The 17,522-nt window shown below is 47.6% G+C and overlaps 1 protein-coding gene and 1 pseudogene across 1 annotated transcript; one reads left to right on the top strand and one right to left on the bottom strand.

Moving 5' to 3' along the window:
- The first annotated feature begins 1,434 nt into the window (after window positions 1–1,434).
- On the top strand, window positions 1,435–4,154 carry LOC136455467 (glutathione S-transferase T2-like; annotated as a pseudogene).
- An 8,931-nt stretch (window positions 4,155–13,085) lies between these two features.
- Window positions 13,086–13,829, bottom strand: LOC136455466 (probable LRR receptor-like serine/threonine-protein kinase At4g37250). The gene has a single exon (XM_066455481.1). The coding sequence runs from the start codon at window positions 13,827–13,829 to the stop codon at window positions 13,086–13,088; it is 744 nt and encodes a 247-aa protein (XP_066311578.1).
- Between the last annotated feature and the right edge of the window lie 3,693 nt (window positions 13,830–17,522).

Here is a 17,522-nt window from a genome sequence, read left to right as displayed (position 1 = left end):
AAAGGAAGAAGCGGCGCGGCCAAATAAATCAAGAGAGAATTCCTTATTTGACATTGGAAAAATGAGTCGTTCCTTTCTTGGTCCTGAAATTTTCTTCGTTCCCTATTTGACACTCACTTTAACTTTCATCCCTAATTTGACACTACCGTCAAATCCGTTAGCTAACGGTGTTAACTGGCTGTTAAAAAGACGTTTTTGCCCCTAGAAAAAAAAGCGGCGAAGCAAATTTGAGAGGAAAAAAAACCCACGCCCGCCTCTGATGCATGCACCCAGCTGCAAAAAAAAGGCGCGGGTTTTTTTTCCTCTCAAATTTGCTTTGCCGCTTTTTTTCTAGAGGCAAAAACGTCTTTTTAACAGCCAGTTAACACCGTTAGCTAACGGATTTGACAGTAGTGTCAAATTAGGGATGAAAGTTGAAGTGAATATCAAATAATGAACGAAGAAAATTTTAGGACAAAAAAGAAATGACTCATTTTGGCAATGTCAAATAAAGAATTCTCTCGTAAATCAACGATGGGGGGTAGGTGCCCGCCGACGCCGGTAGCCGCCCGCCGCTTGGCACCCTGCCTGTGCTCGTGTACGATCATGGGCGACCAGAGCCTCCACGCAGGCGTCGTGCCAGAGCTGGCGGACTACTACTACGTGACGCCGCACGGGTGGGTCCTCCTGGTGGCGCCCGGGCCGTCGCCGCGCACTACCCGCCTGTGGGACCCTCGCACCGGCGAGCGCGTCTCCCTTCCTGCGATGGAGGGCGAGCTACCGGAGTACGGCGACGACTGGAAGTGCTATCTCTCCGACGCGCCCACCGCTGCGTCGTGCCACGTTCTCGTACTGGATATCCGCAAGCCCAGTTTCCGGTACTGCCGTGTTGGCAGGTGGAAGTCGCACGACTACGACATCGGCGACCGGATCCTGCCGCCGCCGGACTACGCGCCGCCGGGGTCGTTGGTCATCCTGCAGATGGCCGCCGTGGGTGGCAAGTTCTATTTCGAAGCGGAGGCCGGGAAGCTGGGGGTCGTCGACTTGTCGCAGGCGACGACGGAGTTGAGCTTCGTCGACTACCCGGAGGGAGAGTTCCCGGAGGGATGCAACTGCCGCCGGGGGCACCTGGTGGCGTCACGTGGCGAGCCGTTCGACGTACACATATGCCACAAGGAATTCAGCCCCGAGGTCCTGACGGTGTGTGTCTATAAGGTCCACCTGTCAGGGGCAGGGGCCGCCACTCCGCGTGAGGTGAAGGACCTGGGCGATAGGGCGTTCCTGCTGAGCTACCCCAACTCTCAGCTGCTTGTGTCGGCGAGCAAGTACGGAATAAAGGGGAACCGCGTCTACTTCAATCACAACCAGCGTGTTCGGGTTTCTGAGCTGTCCGGCTGGTGCTGATTTATTACGAATAAGTCTGGCTCAAGCGAATAGGCTAATATATTGAAGGAGATGGACGGTGGGCTGCTTTGCATCTACGACCTGGATGAGCAGAGCTTGGAGGCCGTGCGGCCGTGCCCAGACATTCCGGAGCTTCTTCGGAATTCTTTCTGGGTGCTGCCTACCCATCAAGATATATAGCTTTTCCTGTTACTTTACTTCTTAAGGCCAGTCTTAATGGGGATGTCATGGGAATGTCATGTACATTAATTAGGGTGACACATCAGCATGGGAACACTTTTTGCATGAAATGGTGAGGAGAGAGAACAAATTCGTTTCATGTCCACGACACTCGCCAGCTCCGTTTCCAAGGTCTCGGTAACTCCACGACACCCGCATTGAGAGGGATAGTTTCATCCACCCGCCCGGCGCGAAGATCCCGTGCTCCAGGCGCCAAGATCCAATCCTCCCGCCTCCTCCCCCCCCCCCCCGCGCGCGTGATTCCTCCCGCCTCCTTCCCCCCGCGCGCGATTCCTCCCGCCTCCCGCCTCCTTCCCCGCGCGCGCCATGGATTCGGCGCGTAGCTCCGGGCGACGAGTCAAAGGAGGGATTCGGCGTGGAGGCAACCGCCTTGGAATGAAGACGGCGTTGTCTCCTACGCCGCTGGCCCCTCCGGCTTCTTCTCCGCTGGCCCCTGTTGCGCCACCACCGTCCGCCCCAACGCCGCCACCGGGTCCGCCAGCACCGTCCGCCCTAGAGTCAGCGCCTTCGTCCTTCCCTGGTCCACGGTAAGCCCTAGATCCACGGTGATTTCGATGTGTAGAGATGTCCGGATCTCTTGTATGGTTCGGTTCTCTTGTGAATTCCATAGGTCCGGATCTTGAAAGCAGTAGGAAATCCTGTCCATATTGTCACACGAATTCTTTTTTATTACCATGCTTAGCAGTTGGATTTGATGTTTCTTTGTAATTACCATGCTTAGCAGTTGGATTTGATCACGGGGTCTAATATTTGGTTGTCTTGTTGGTGTGTAAACATGCTAGATTTGCTTGTCATATCATATTTGTGGTGAGATGCAATGGTGTTATGAACATATGAAGCCATTGCTGGATTCAGTTGGTGATTGGTATGGCGCTCATATGTGAATCTGTTATATCTGAGAATGATAATTGCAATTTTGCACATTCTAATGCTGATGTTTCAAGCTCAGCTCTCATTGAATTTGTAGATTTCCATAACTTTAGTAATGTAGAAAGTGCAGCCTGCATACAAATAGAAATTATTGTATTTGACTTGCCATAGATCCATACTTCCATAGCCCTGCAGAGCTTGTGTGTGTCCATCAGCATTGACCTCCAGACTGTCTCTGTATATGTGAAGTCTAGTATCATGGCCTGGTTGATGTGAAAATCACGTTGTGTCCTTTTCTGTCTGAAACTTTGGATGCTGCTGAACTACATGTGTAGTGTATTTTCTGTCCAATTGGGTTCTCTTCCTTATGTGACTGGGAAGTGCTGCCTGCATACCTGCTTGACCTTTAACATTGGATAAGCAGTAGACGGAAATGCCCAGCTGTAATGTGGAAACTATGCTTTCTTATGTAATATAGCAGTTAACTATACTGCATTTGCTGTGCTGACATTTAGTATTTTTTGTTTTGATGAATATGCCTGCAGCAACCATACTTCAGGGTCTATCCACCTGGTGGTTTTTTAAATTTCCTTCAACAACCATACTATCCGTCGCACCCACACATGGCAGGAGAAAATTTTCATTTTGTTGGTCAGACTATTAACGTGAACCCAATATCTCCACCACCACCACCAAGTGCCTATGAAACATTAACACCCCAAGCTGTGAAACAAGGAACTTCAACAAACGAGACGGTGACTATTGACATTGAGAAAGGAGAGAATAGTGAGGCAAATAGGTCAGTAAAGAAAAGATATTGGACTCATGACGAAGAAACGAGGCTGGTAACTGATCAGTTTTTTATTTTCCTTTTTGTAGGCCAATGTTTGGTACAATACTTGATTTGTTTATATTTTTTATTTCGTATTTTGTAGGCCAGTGCTTGGTTGAATGTTTCAAAAGACCCAGTTAGGGGTAATGACAAGAAATTTGATACATTTTGGAAGAAAATCACTGAGGAGTTTAATAGGAAAGGGAATGGGAAGCGTAGAAGGGAAATAAACTAATTGAAGGTTCACTGGTCACGCCTGAAGTCATCGATCACTGATTTCAATGACGCTTGGACTAAGGTAATTCAAATGCATACAAGTGGATACTCCGACGACATTCTAGAGGAAGAGGCACATAAGATATATGAAAGCAGGTTTGGAAAGCGTTTTTCGTTGGTGCATTGGTGGAACATATTAAAAGAGGAGCCCAAATGATGTGCACAGTTTGAAGAAAAAGAGAAAGATAAGACTGAGATAGTTGATGTTCCAGAAGTACAGTCACGTCCCATTGGTAGAGAAGCAGCAGAGGCTGAGCGTAGTGGAAATCGCAAGAAGGATAATGTTATGGAAGGAATTGTGATCCTTGGGAACAATATTGAGAAAATTATCAATGTGCAGCAAGATCGGAAGGTGGAGTGCGAAAAGGTTATGGAAGCACAAATTCAGATATCAAACGCAAATTTGAAGGCAACAAAGGAGCAAAAGGAAGCAAGGATGTTTGAGGTCTACAATTCCTTGCTCAATCAAGATACAAGTCACATGTCTGAAGATCAAAAGGCTAACCGAGAAAAGGCATTACGTAAGCTTGAGGAAAAGTTATTTGCTGACTAAGGTTAGTTCTCAGTCTTAATGCTGCACTATATATTTATGTGAATGTAGCACTATATATGTGTGAATGCAACACTTTATTTTAAGACTTAATGCTGCACTATATAGCCAATGAATGTAGCACTATATATGTGTGAATGTAGCACTATATATGTGTGAATGCAACACTTTATTTTAAGACTTAATGCTGCACTATATAGGCAGTGAATATCTAAGGCTGAGAAAAATTGTTTGCCGACTAAGGTTAGTTCTGAATTTCTACAAGTGATTCTCATGTATCTCTGAATATGAAATGCTGCAATTTAGGCTGAGAGCTCATGCTCAACTATTTTTGTTTCTGCATGGTGAAAGCAACCATATGAATCCTGTGAAAACAACCATATGAAGTGATGTTTGCTCGAAGCTTAGCTCTGTAGCTCATATGGTTAACTTCTATTACAGTGATGGTTGCTACTACTGGCCTGAATGTTTAAGAAGTGAATTAAGAGAGAGAGGCTATCTGAATTTTTTATCTCTGAAATGAAAATCTATCTGCATTTTATCTGAATGAAAATATAGTTGAGTGTTATCTATATTTTATCATGTGTGAATGTGACTATCTAGAAATCTCCCAGAGTTATACAATGCCATACTTGTATGGTTTCTCTCTTATCTGAACCAAAAGCTCATGTGTGCACCTAATGCTTGTATGGTTTCTCTCTTATCAGAGAAGAGTACATTTCTGCTCCCCAGAACCACTCAGTTCCATGGTTTGACAGTTAGTAGTATGGCATTGTATCCGCTTCAGCATATCTATGGTTTGATAGGATCTATGTGTTAGTTGATCTCCACTAATAGGCCCAACGGTCTATTGGGCCCTTGCCTCTGCTCCCTGATCGGGGGAGCCCAACCCTAATCCGGTTGGTGGGCCCCTATTGCACAGCACACATAAAAGGAAGGTGGGGATGAGGGCTCGAAAAAAGAGGTTCGCCGTGAGCTGCCACACCCACCTATAGTAACCCTAAACCGATCTAAAGACCGTGCTGCCAGCGACGGGATGTGCCCCAACCACCGCCGTCGGCCCACTGTAGGGTCACCACCGGACCGCTGTCTCTCCACCAGCGCCACTGGACTTCACCCCACCGCGTTGGACGCCTTCTACACCGCGGCACCGACGTCTCCTATGTTGCTGCAGTGCTACTGAGCCAGGGCAAGTAGAGAAGCCCTAAAGGAGAGGTCTACCCCGATCTATGGGTTACACAGAGAGGTACACACATCACATCGATCTAACAATGGTATCAGAGCCAGGTTGCCTCTGTGTAATCCTAACCCTAACCAGGTAAAAGCAAAGAAAATGGACCGAGGTGGCAGATGTCACTGGAACCAGGTCACCATCGTCACCGCGCGGGGGAGAAAGAACAGATCCGTGTTTGGATCAGAGAAGAAGTAAAGAAAGAGGATTAGGATCTCAAGAACCCTAACCTTAACCCACGTAGAAAGCTCGGGGAAGAAGAAGAGAAAAGAACCGAACAGATCTAGTTCGGATCTGAGGAAAGAAGAAAAGAAAAGTTCTGAACCCTAACCCTAACTGGGTGGAGGGGAAGAACAGTGAACCTATTTCGGATGAACTAACCCGCGCAAACAGCTTGGGGAAGAAGAAAAGGAAGGGCCCTCGACAAGCCCTCGGCACTCGAACCCTAATCCACGAGAGGATTCGGATGAACCCCGAAAAGAAAAGAAATGAAAAGAAACCCAAATCGGTTCAATCCGAGCACCAAAAGAAAAAGAACAAAGAAAAGGGGTCGGCACACGAACCCTAACCCCAATCGGTCAAACAAAGAGAAGCCGACAAGATCTAGATCTGATTGGGGAAGAAGAAGAGAAAAAGAAGGGTCGGAACCCTAACCCTAACCCTAGTTTCCCATTCGGATAAACTCAAAAAGAAAAAAGAAGAAGAACAAATACAAATCCGAAGGGGGAAGGGGTGGATCTACCTCGCTGTGTGTCGGGATGTCCCTTTGCCGGCGCGGGAGAAGAAGAGCCGAGCCGGCACTTCGTCGGCGCGGGAGAAGAAGACCGAGCTGGGCTCAGCAAAGGGGTCACCACGGCCAGGCCGCTCGACGGCGACGCGCTCACCCGCTGGGGAGCGTGCACACCGGCGAGGGGGTCGGCGGCAGTGCCATGGACGCCTTCGCTCGCTCTCGCTCGCTCGGTTGTGCTCGGCTGAGAAGAGAGAGCAAGGTAGAGAGAGGAGAGAGCGGCGAAGAAGAAAGAGAAAACAAACGCCGAATGAACTAGGGTTTTCTGAGGAACCCGATGTCGGCGGATTTTTATTCGCTCGATCTCGCCGCTCGACCGTAGGATACAGACGGATGGTGCAGATTCATTGGACCTGATTTGGCCCAGGCAGGATAGAGCTCGAGGCCACTTTCCCGGCCCAGGCCCAGGTTGCGGCCTGGGCGTGGGTGAGCGCGCGGGAAGGGCGCTTGCGGCTGTGGGCCGTGGGCCGTTTCAGGCCGAAACAGTAAAGAGCAAGAGCCCAGTCTCATTTTTTTTCTAGAAAATTGAATATGCAAATTGGCTCAAAAGAAAATATAGAAAAGATATTTTTCCCTATGGGTAAAATTCAAGAAATTGAGCATACATTTTCCGCTGCTAAAGAAAAAGTATATTCTCTAGTGATTTTGATCCGACGTGATATTTAACTGGAGAAAAGGAAAGTTTTTCTAGTAAATATTTATTTCCTAGAAATTGATTAATGGATTAAAGAAAATAGAAAAAGCAATTTTCCCTGTGGGTAAAATTCAAAGAAAAGAGAGTTTTTCCACAGCCAAAGAAATTATTGATTCTCCAGTTATTTTGAACCAATGTGGTATTTAATTGAAGAAAAAGAGTTTTGATAAAATTATGATGTTGTTATTTTCTGACCAACATTGTTAATAACAATATCGTAATGTTAATGATTTATGCATTAATTCTACTTCTGCCCAACGGTGATATAGAATTAGTGTATAAGAACAGATGTTAATTTTAATGATTTATGCATTAATTCTACTTCTACCCAACGGTGATGTAGAATTAGTGTGTAAGAACAGTTGTCAAAGTTAATGATTTATGTATTAATTCTATTTCTGCCCAACGGTGATATAGAATTAGTGTGTAAGAACATTTGTGAAAGTTAATGAGTTATACATTAATTCTATTTCTGCCCAACAGTGATATAGAATTAGTGTATAAGAATAGTTGTATGTTTTGATTTTGACCAACGTTGGAATTAAGGCATGAAAATGATGTTATTTTTATGTTAAGAAAAGTTTTGACCTGGTTTTCATCTTGTCTAAGGTGGACTAAGTAGTCACCTCACCATGTTCCACTGAGTTTGTGGCACTGGTGAGGAAGACAAAAGAGAATGATGCCACTTGGGCAACTAAAGAAAGGGATTTTGAATCCCAAAAGATGTCCTATGACTTTTGAGTTTTGAGCATAGGAAGTGGGTCACTGCCAACAAGAGATGTTTAGCTGTGATAAAGAACATGATTGAACCTATAATTGTGGGCTCAATCCCAGAGTGTGACACGGTCACCGAGTACCTTGATAGAATAAAGAGTCAGTTCACTGACTTTTCAAAGACATGTGCTATCTAACTGATAAAGCAGCTGGTGACAGATAGTCACTCTGATAATGGGGGCATAAGAGAGCTCACAATGCATCGTCGAAATTATGGCACTATCATTCAAGCCATATTTCGAGGGGGAGAATAGAAAGACTAGTTAAGAATGATATTCTTCCTCCATTAGAGCTCTCAGATTAAGAACAATGTAGAGAATGCATAAAAGGAAAGTATGTAAAGAAGATTAAGAAAGATGACAAACGAAGCGCAGGAATTTTATAGATTATTCACATAGACATCTGTGGTCAACTTTCCTGTAAAGAGTGTAGATGGTTATGATCCGTTCATAACATTCATAGATGATTACTCCCATTATGGCTATATTTATCCAATCAAAGAAAGAACAGAAGCATTGGATAAATTTAATATATTAAATATTAAGATAGTCAGGTCTGATCATAGGGGAGTACTACGGTCGGCATACCCTAAAAGAATGGCATAGTAGCCTAATATTCTATACCGGGCGAACCTCAGCAGAATAGAGTAGCTAAAAGAATTAATCGTACCCTGATGGATATGGTGAGCAGTATGATAAGTTACTCCACCTTACAGTTGAGCCTATGGATAGAGGCGTTAAAAACCCCATTCATATTCTCAAAAGAGTACCAAGTAAGTCGTTGCCCAAAACACCATATGAGTTGTGGATAGAAAGAGTACCCTCACTAAACCACTTTCGTGTGTGTGGGGAGCCCTGCTGAGGCTAAAGTATTTAACCCAAACATTAGGAAGTTATATCCCAAAATAGTAAGTTACCATTTATTTGGCTACATAGAAAAGTCAAAAGTTTTTCGTTTCTACTGTCCAGAGAGACATACAAAGTTTGTGGAAACGAGACACGCTATTTTCCTAGAGGATGAAAAGATGAGGGGGAGCATGGTAGCTCGAGAAATTATCCTTCAAGTGAAGCGGGTGTATGCGCCCACTCCAATGATTCATGAGCCAATTTTCTCACTACCTGCTGTCGCTGCACCGACAATGCTAGATACTGTGGTGCCAGCACCTGTTGTTATCCCACCTATGGCAACAATGAATGACGATGAGGAACCTGTTCTTCAGGATTCTATAGAATCTATTGCCACACATGAGGGGGAGCAACAACAGCCTCAAATAGAAGATATGCCAAATGTGAAGGCCCCTAGTAGGTCTCAAAAAGTTAGAAAATCAGCTATTTCTGCCGATTTTGAAGTGTATAACGCTAAGGAATTTCAAATGGAGGATGATCCCACCTCATTTGAAGAAGCCATGAGAAGTGATCATTCATCAAAGTGGCTTGAGGCCATGGAAGATGAAATGAAATCGATGAATGCCAATAGAGTTTGGGACTTGGAAATAATTCCTAAAGGAGCCAAAACAGTAGGTTATAAATGGGTCTACAGAACAAAACTTGACTCAAGGGAATATAGAAACATATAAAGCGTGACTTGTGGCAAAAGGCTTTATGCAAAGAGAAGGGATTGATTACAATGAGACATTTTCTCCAGTCTCATGTAAAGTTTCCTTCAGAATCATAATGGCATTAGTGGCACATTACGATTAAGAATTACATCAGATGGATGTAAAGACGGCATTTCTCAACGAAGACTTGGAGGAAAATGTTTACATGGCACAACCGAAAGGTTTTATCATAGAAGGAAAAGAACGAATGGGATGCCGCCTAAAGAAATCCATTTATGGATTAAAGCAAGCTTCAAGACAGTGGTATTTGAAGTTTGATCAGTCAATAAAGAATTTTGGGTTTTAAAAGAGAATGTAGAGGACAATTGTGTCTATGCAAAGTTTAAGAATGGAAAGTTTATCTTCCTTGTCCTGTATGTGGATGATATCTTACTTGCTAGTAGTGATGTCAGTCTACTACAGGAGACAAAGAAGTTTTGTCCTCAAAACTTGATATAAAAGATCTTGATGAAGCCTCGTTCGTTCTAGGGATCGAGATTCACCGAGATAGAAGAAAAAGGGTATAATGACTGTCACAAAAGGCATACATGGAAAAGATCTTAAAGAAATTTAGTATGCACAAATGTAGTTCCTCACCTGCTCCTATAGTCAAGGGCGACAGATATAGGGATTTTAAATGCCCTAGGAACCAATATGAGCTCAATCGATAAAGTGAAAGTGGTTCCATATGCTTCAGCTGTTGGAAGCTTGCAACATGCTCAAGTATGTACATGCCCTGACTTGGCATTTGTTACCAGGTTTTACTTGGCAGATTCCAGAGCAATTTTGGAATAGAACACTAAAATTAGTAAAGAAAGTCTTGCATTATTTGTAAGGAACGAAAGGCCTCATGATGACATATAGAAGATCTGATTCACTTCACATGGTGGGATATTCAGATTCTGATTATGTGAGAGTGAATGCATATCTAGACGTTGATTTTCTATCATCTCGCAAAGGGGAGCTATTTCATGGAAAAGCTCAATGCGAACCTTCAGTACATCATCCACAATGTATGATAGTTTGTAGCGTGTTATGAGGCAACAGGCAGGTGAACTGACTAAAGAAGTTCATACCCGGTTTGAAGGTGGTTGACGACATCTATAGACCATTAAAGTTATACTGCGATTATAATCTGGCAGTACAGTATGCTCACAACATAAGTCAAGTGGTGCTGCCAAACACATTGACATAGAGTATTATGTTATGAAAGATAAAGTTCGGGATCAAGTCATAAGTCTTGAGCATATAAGTACAGAAAAGATGCTCACGGATCCACTTATAAAAGGCTTACCACCCAACGTGTTCAGAGAATATGGTGTTCAGAGAACATATAGCTAGCATGGGTTTAAGGGAAAGCCTATAAAATTTCTAGACAAAAGAAGGCCTAAAGATAAGTATCTATTTCAGAACAGAGTAGTGAGTTGTAGCTGTTAAGTCTATCGGCAATGGACCATGACGATAAGACATGCTCTATGAGCTAATCTGTAATGGAATGAATAAAAGTAATGATATGAAAGTGAAAGATGGAATGAGATCAAGGGGGAGAATGTTAGTTGATCTCCACCAATAGGTCCAACGGCCTATTAGGCCCTTGCCTCTGCTCCCTGATCGGGAGAGCCCAACCCTAATCCGGTTGGTGGGCCCCTGTCATACAGCACACATAAAAGGAAGGTGGGGATGAGGGCTCAGAAAAAGAGGTTCGCCGTGAGCCGCCACACCCACCTATAGTAACCCTAAACCGATCTAAAGACCGTGCTGCCAGCGATGGGATGTGCCCCAACCACCGCCGTCGGCCCACTGCAGGGTCACCACCGGACCGTCGTCTCTCCACCAGCGTCACTGGACTTCACCCCACCACGCTGGATGCCTTCTACACCACGGCACCAGTGTCTCCTACATTGCTACGGTGCTACTGAGCCAGGGCGAGTAGAGAAGCCCTAAAGGAGAGGTCTACCCCGATCTACGGGTCACACAGAGAGGTACACACATCACATCGATCTAACACTATGATCATTTGATATCAACCGTTTTATTTGATTTGGTCACTTGGTAATGAGTTTAGAGTACCTGATGCTTGTGTGCACCTGATGCTTATCATTCTATTTTGATAACAGTTCCATTCGTTGATTAGGTGGTCACCTGATGCTTTTTCAGCCGACTGAATAAAGAAAAACAGTAATCGGGAGAGAGAAAGCACAGTAAAGAGACGTTTTACCCCTGCCGGCCTGAGTCCTATCATTTAGGTCGTCTGGTTGGACCAGCTTGGCTCGGCCCCGGTTGTCTTCTTCCTTCCCCTGTTCTTGTTCTCGTCTGTCTCTCCCCCCATCCTCATTCCCCATCTCGACGAACCCTAGCTTTGAGCCATGGCATCGAGCTCACATTCCACACCATTCAGCGCACCGCACCTAGCTTCGCTGTCGCTCGACCCCTACAAAGACCAAGCTGGATTCTTGCCCATGGTTCCTTGCCACAAGTGTAGAACCGTTTTCATCGGGCGTGTGTCGCAAAATCCTAGCAGCAAGGGGAAGAGGTTTTACAAGCGTCCATTGCTTGAGCATGTAAGTGGTCGTTGACTTCTGATCTGGTTTTGAGGAGATGCACATTTTTTTGATTTTTCATCTCTTGTTTGCTAGACTGACTTTGCGTGTGGAGTGTACTACTTTGAGGAACAGTATATCAATTACTTGGTCGCCAAAGGCATTCTTCCTCGCGCTTGTAGTCAGGTTCGAGTTCAGGGTGCCATGGCGCTCGAGGTGATGAGGGAAGGCAATGACAAGGAGAAGGCCTGCCAAGGATTTGATGGCTGCCAAGATCTGTTGGAGACTGCAGTGATTCATCTCCAAGGTTCAGAGGCACTACTGAAGTCAGTACTTGTGGCTAGAGACGGCGGCGCTACGGGAGACTGGAGACGCCGGCACTGCGGGAGACTGGAGACGCCGCCGGCTAGGGTTGGATAGAGCACAGGGTCTGGTTCGACCAAGTAGTGGTCCGGCTCGACCAACAGGGTCTGGTTCGACCAAGGGGCAACGTTGGTCATTTTAGAATGTTTCTCTCTCCCGATTGCTGTTTTTCTTATTTTAATGGAGGCGGTGTCCACTGGCAAACATTCATGATTTCATAATGGTACTCAGCAAAAGCAAGTGTTGGCGGTGTGTTGTAGCCAATTTGTTGTTTTCGCGATGTCCCATAGCAAAAATTGCCTTAAATATATTACCCCTTCGTTCTAAATTATAGTTTGCTACGCCTAGACTTGGGTGATATTTGGGTAGCAACCCAAAGAGAAGACGTTGGACGGCATCCCCAATGTTCACGTCGTAGAGCACAAGATTCAGTACCAGTTGCAAGTTTTGTGTAATGTGTTCATCTTGATCTGTGAGTTTTGCGCGTTGCGTTTGGTTCTTCCGTCATTCCGTGTGATAAGGTAACCTAGTTGAGCAACTGAGCATTGAGGTCAGGGCATGGAGCTCATACTTCACTCTACAGGAGGAGCGAGGAACCATGCTATACGCAGCACGTAACGTGTGATCTCAGCAAGGGCGGTGATAGATGTACAATCTACATACAGGTAGTTGTGGTCATAGGAATCAGTTTCAATCTCAGATGGTTCATGAAAACTAGGTAGTAGTGGTCATACGACTTTAAAAGTTGGGAGATCTAACTATTTGCCACTCTTACGGTGGCTACATCTCCATTTGCCAACTTTATCGTGCCAATTACAAAATTGCCCGAGAAAACAGTAACCAGACTAATATTTTGCCATTTTTGCTGATGTGTCATACCAAATCAGCGCACCAGCGTGGAAGTTAATGCCTCCGTCTCCGCTGACCAACGGCGCCCGCAACTGTTCGTCAGCTCCCCCTCATCTTGCTAATGGATGGCCGCGGCTGCCTCGGGGCTCCTAGCGGGGCACGAGCGGGGTTCTTGGGGATGGCCGCGAACGCCGACGACAAGTCGGTGGCGGTGAGAGGGTTCGAGAGCGACGATGGGATGGAGCACGCTTGCTTCAGTGGTAGCCCGCATAGGTTCGGGTTGCCCTCGTACGCCGTCGCCGGCTGCGCAGCCAACGAGGCGTCCTGTGGGATCACGCCGGTGAAGTTGTTCCACGACAAGTCCACCATCGCGTTCGCTGGGACAAGCATGGCCAGCTCAGTCGGCACTGCGCCAGCGAGCTTGTTCGACGAAATGTTGAGCAGGCGGAGCCGTGCCCCCCCCCCGAAGTCCGACGGGAGGGAGCCATTGAAGCCATTGCCGCTGAGGTCAACGAGCTCCAACGTCCCGAGGCCCCCGATGGGGAGCTCGCCGGTGAAGCGGTTGCTGGTGAGCCCCAGCACGACGAGGCAGGGTAGCCTGCACAACACGGTGAGGAGGCGGCCCACGAGCGCGTTGCCCGAGAGGTTGAGCTCCTGGAGACCGCGCGCGTAGGCCGCCGCCCCCGTGTTCGGGAGCTCGCTGGAGATGGTGTTGCCCACGAGAGAGAGCACGCGGAGCTCGGTGGTGTTGAGCAGCGTGGCCGGTAGGCCACCGCTGAGGCTATTCCCGAAGAGGTCGAGGTGGCGTAGGTGCTCGACGTGGCCGAGGTCCGGCGGCAGCATCCTCGAGAGCTACGTGTTAGGGAGCACGAGGTTGATGACCCACGACATCGTGGCCGCCGCCAGTGACGCACCGAGCCCGCCCGCCGTGGCGGTGGTGGCGGCGTTCGGCGTGGGCGCGGGCGCGGAGTTGCCATTGCCGTTGTCGTCGGCGGAGGTCACGTTGACCGCCGCCGGTCTAGCGTTGGGCTACAGGAAGCCGTTGCAGACGACGCTGTTCCAGGCGCACGGCGCGGCGTCGCTGTAGGTTCAGCCGACCAGCGCGCCCAGCGGGTCCGCGGTGACCGCGTTCTTGAAGGCCATGAGCAGCACCCCGTCGGCATTGAGCCCGCGGGAGCGGGCGCACAGCAAGGCGAGAAGCAGCAGTAGCAGTAGCCACCCCACCGCACCCGCCGCAGCTCCGCCGCCGCCCCACCTCCGGCCATCCATTGCCACTACGGCGAGCGAGCTTCCTAGATGGCCAGCGGCGGCGCCAACATGTTCGTCCTCGATCCTCCTCCTACGCCGCTAGCTTCCTTGGTTGCACAGCACAGCAAGTGTTGACCGACCCGCTCCGGCCGGCTTCCTTGGTAGCTCAGCGCCCTCCCCTCGCGGTCAGGGCTCAGGAGGAGCAGCAGCAGGTGGAGAGGCGGTGTGAGCAGTGTGAGGTTGGCAATGGCATGTGAGGCTGGCATGAGAGGCGGTTCAGCGCTCGCACCCACGCCGGTGGCGAAGCGAAGCAGGACGAGGAGGAGGACAAGGAGGAGAAGCGGAGCAGGACGAGGGGGAGCTGACGAAGAGTTGCGGGCATCGTTGGTCAGCGGAGACGGAGGCGTTAACTTCCACGTTGGCACCGGATCCTGCGTGTTTGGTCGGATTCGGGACCCTAGGCGCCGGATCCCTCGATTCCTGCGTGTTTGGCCGGATCAGGGACCCTAGGCGCCGGATCCTTGCAGGGGGAGCATTTCTACAGAGGATTGGAGGTCCCGGCGTCCTCTGCGCGCCGGTCAGCGGCGATGCCCTCTGCCTGCGGTCAGCTCGCCCTTTGGCCATGGCCGGCTCGGCCTGTGCAATGACGGCGCCCACGACCGTGGTCCTACACGGCGGCGGCACCCGCGCCAGCGTCCTGCTTTGCCTGCGCGGACTTGTGGTCGTGGCTACTGGGGGCGCCTGCTCTGGTTGCACGCACAGCCCCACCGGCGCTGCTCTAGGCTCACGGGGGCGGCTGCCGGGCAGAGGCGTGGCTGCGGCCGGGTCTGCCCTCCGCGTTCATGCCAGCGCTCAGCTAGGCCTACATGCCCGCGACGTCTGGCGGCTTTGGGGGCTCCTGCGTCCGGCTGGCTGGCGGCTGGCGGCTGCTGGCCATGGCTTTATCCGGGGCCTGCGCCTTTGGGGACCGGTGGCCGGGGCCAGGGGACACCCCCAGGTACCGTGGTCGAACAAGCTCCTGGGTGAAAACTCTACCCAGCTTCTCGCTTCGGGCTGGCTGGGGTGGCGCAGCCTGCGCTATCCACCTTCCTGAAGGCATCGTCGAAGGATCAGTTCGTCGCGCTGGTCGTTGGGGCCGGTTCAAGGACGAAAGTCCTTCTTGCGCCTCTTCAACGTTGTTGGCGTCTGTGGACGTCGTTCCCTTTTTTGTAGGCTTCGTTGTTGGCCACCATCCATCGGATCAACTCCTAGCTTGTACTGTGCCTGCTGTGCTTCAACTTCCTTTTCGCTTTGGTCGTTCCACCTAGGGTGTTTTTGTTGCCGCAGTCATCATCTTCTTCGCAGCGACTACCTGGTCACTTGCGGATGCTGTCGTCTTTCTCTTTGCAGCGGCTACCTGGTCGCTTGCGGATACTGTGATCGTCCTCTTCACAGCGGCTACCTAGTCGCTTGCGGATACTGTCGTCTTCTTCTTCGCAGCGGCTACCCGGTCGCTTGCGGATGTGCTGGGCTTTCTACTGGTGGATGCTTTGCCACCACGGCTTCACCCCCTCTGTTGGCGACCATTGCGTGGATGTATTTTTCTTTTGCACGCATAGTCGGTTGGTGCTTGGGGTGGAGGTTCCCCTCGTATTTTCTTGCTGTTTGTTTGTGTCTTCCGGATTCCGCAGGTGATCTTAGGGTTACTTGTGAGTCCTTTGTAACCGTTTTTTGGTCTTTCTTTTGGCTATTCCTTTTAATGAAAAACGGGTAAAAGACTTGATCGTGAGAAAAAAAAATTGTTGCAAAACAGTAGTAGTGGCCACAGCCTGTTCGTTTGGCTGTGGCTTGTCGTAAACGATCGTAAATTTCTAGCCGGAACAGTATTTCTCTCTCACATAAACTAGTCAGCAGTACTTCTTCACGAAACAGCAACGATACGAACCAGCCAACCGAACAGGCTGATAGTTTATTTCAAGATTCCAAAAGTTACTTGTGCTGGTTCAGACCACTTGGATTGATTTTATTGTAGTAACATATTCAGCGGTTTTGCTATGATTCCCTAATTCCTTACAAACTTCCTATAGTAACTGGGTAAGTCCAAGAATTCCCCTCGAGTCACTGAAATTTGTAGGAACAGGTGCCCTGAGCAAAGCATCGATCTTTGCTGGATCAACTTCCACATCTTTGTTTGAATAATATAATGTAGCCTCAGTATTCCAACTTATTTGAGCAAATGGTGCATTAGCTTTACTTGGCCACCATTTTGTGTTTCTATAAGATGTGATATATCAGTTTGAGTCTGAGATGCTTTTTATGAGGGAACAACATACAAGGTAGGACTGTAAATGAAAATACTTACCATCTATAAATATCAATAGAAGCTTCCTTATAATATGGCCCAAAAATAGAGTTCATTAGACACTGAAATGTGGTTGGGGTATAGCCGCATAGGACAATCCAGAAGACATGACTCTGAATTGGAAATGGCCATGGGTGTTTTAAATGTTGTCTTGAACTCATCTGTAGGCAGAATTCTGATTTGGTAAAATCCAAACTTCATATCCAATTTTGCAAAGTACTCTGCACCAACCAATTCATCAATCACAGGCATAGATAACATCATTAAGCTTCATGTAATCAATGCAAAACTATCGAGTCCCATTGTTTTTGACCAAGAGTACTGGGATGCAAATGAACTATGGTTCTGTGTAATTAACTCAGCATCCAACATTTCTTTGACTTGACGCTCTAAGGAAGGTTGCCAATGTCCTCATCCATCGCTTTGCTGGGGTTTTAAGGATTTGAGTTATATATATACAAATCTGACTTAAGCAATTTGTTGCTCAAAGACAATGATATCAGTGGAGTAGCCTGCTACTTGACAATTATAAATTTGAATTTACACTTAAGGCATGTTTGTTTGAGCTACAGCTTTGGGCTTTTAATTTGACTTAAAAGCTAGTTTTTTTTGCTGTTAGATTTTTCCAGCACACCAAAAACCAGAAGAGCTGCTCAAACGTGCTTCTTAGGTTGTTTGTTTCAGCTTTTGGCTTTTGACTGACATAAGTCAGATAAAACTGAAACAAACATGCCCTTAACCATGTAGTCTTTCTATTCAACACATCGAGTAACAAAAGCCTAGCTATTCACTTGGGAGATGCCCCCTTTTCATCTTTTTATATGCAGTCATAATTCCTTTCGAACTTACTGCAGTGCTTCCATAATTTTCTCTTATCTTAAAATTAGATCATCAGAGCCGAACTCTTTTGAAGGTCTGCACTCTCTTTTCCTTGGAAAGAGAACATG

This window comes from Miscanthus floridulus, chromosome 5 (assembly GCF_019320115.1).
Source record: "Miscanthus floridulus cultivar M001 chromosome 5, ASM1932011v1, whole genome shotgun sequence".
NCBI classification, from domain to species: Eukaryota; Viridiplantae; Streptophyta; class Magnoliopsida; order Poales; family Poaceae; genus Miscanthus; species Miscanthus floridulus.
This window is presented reverse-complemented; position numbering and strand designations above follow the sequence as displayed.

Excerpts from the sequence above, each read along its gene's own strand:
- LOC136455466 (XM_066455481.1), bottom strand. The coding sequence starts at position 13,829 with ATGCTGCCGCCGGACCTCGGCCACGTCGAGCACCTACGCCACCTCGAC.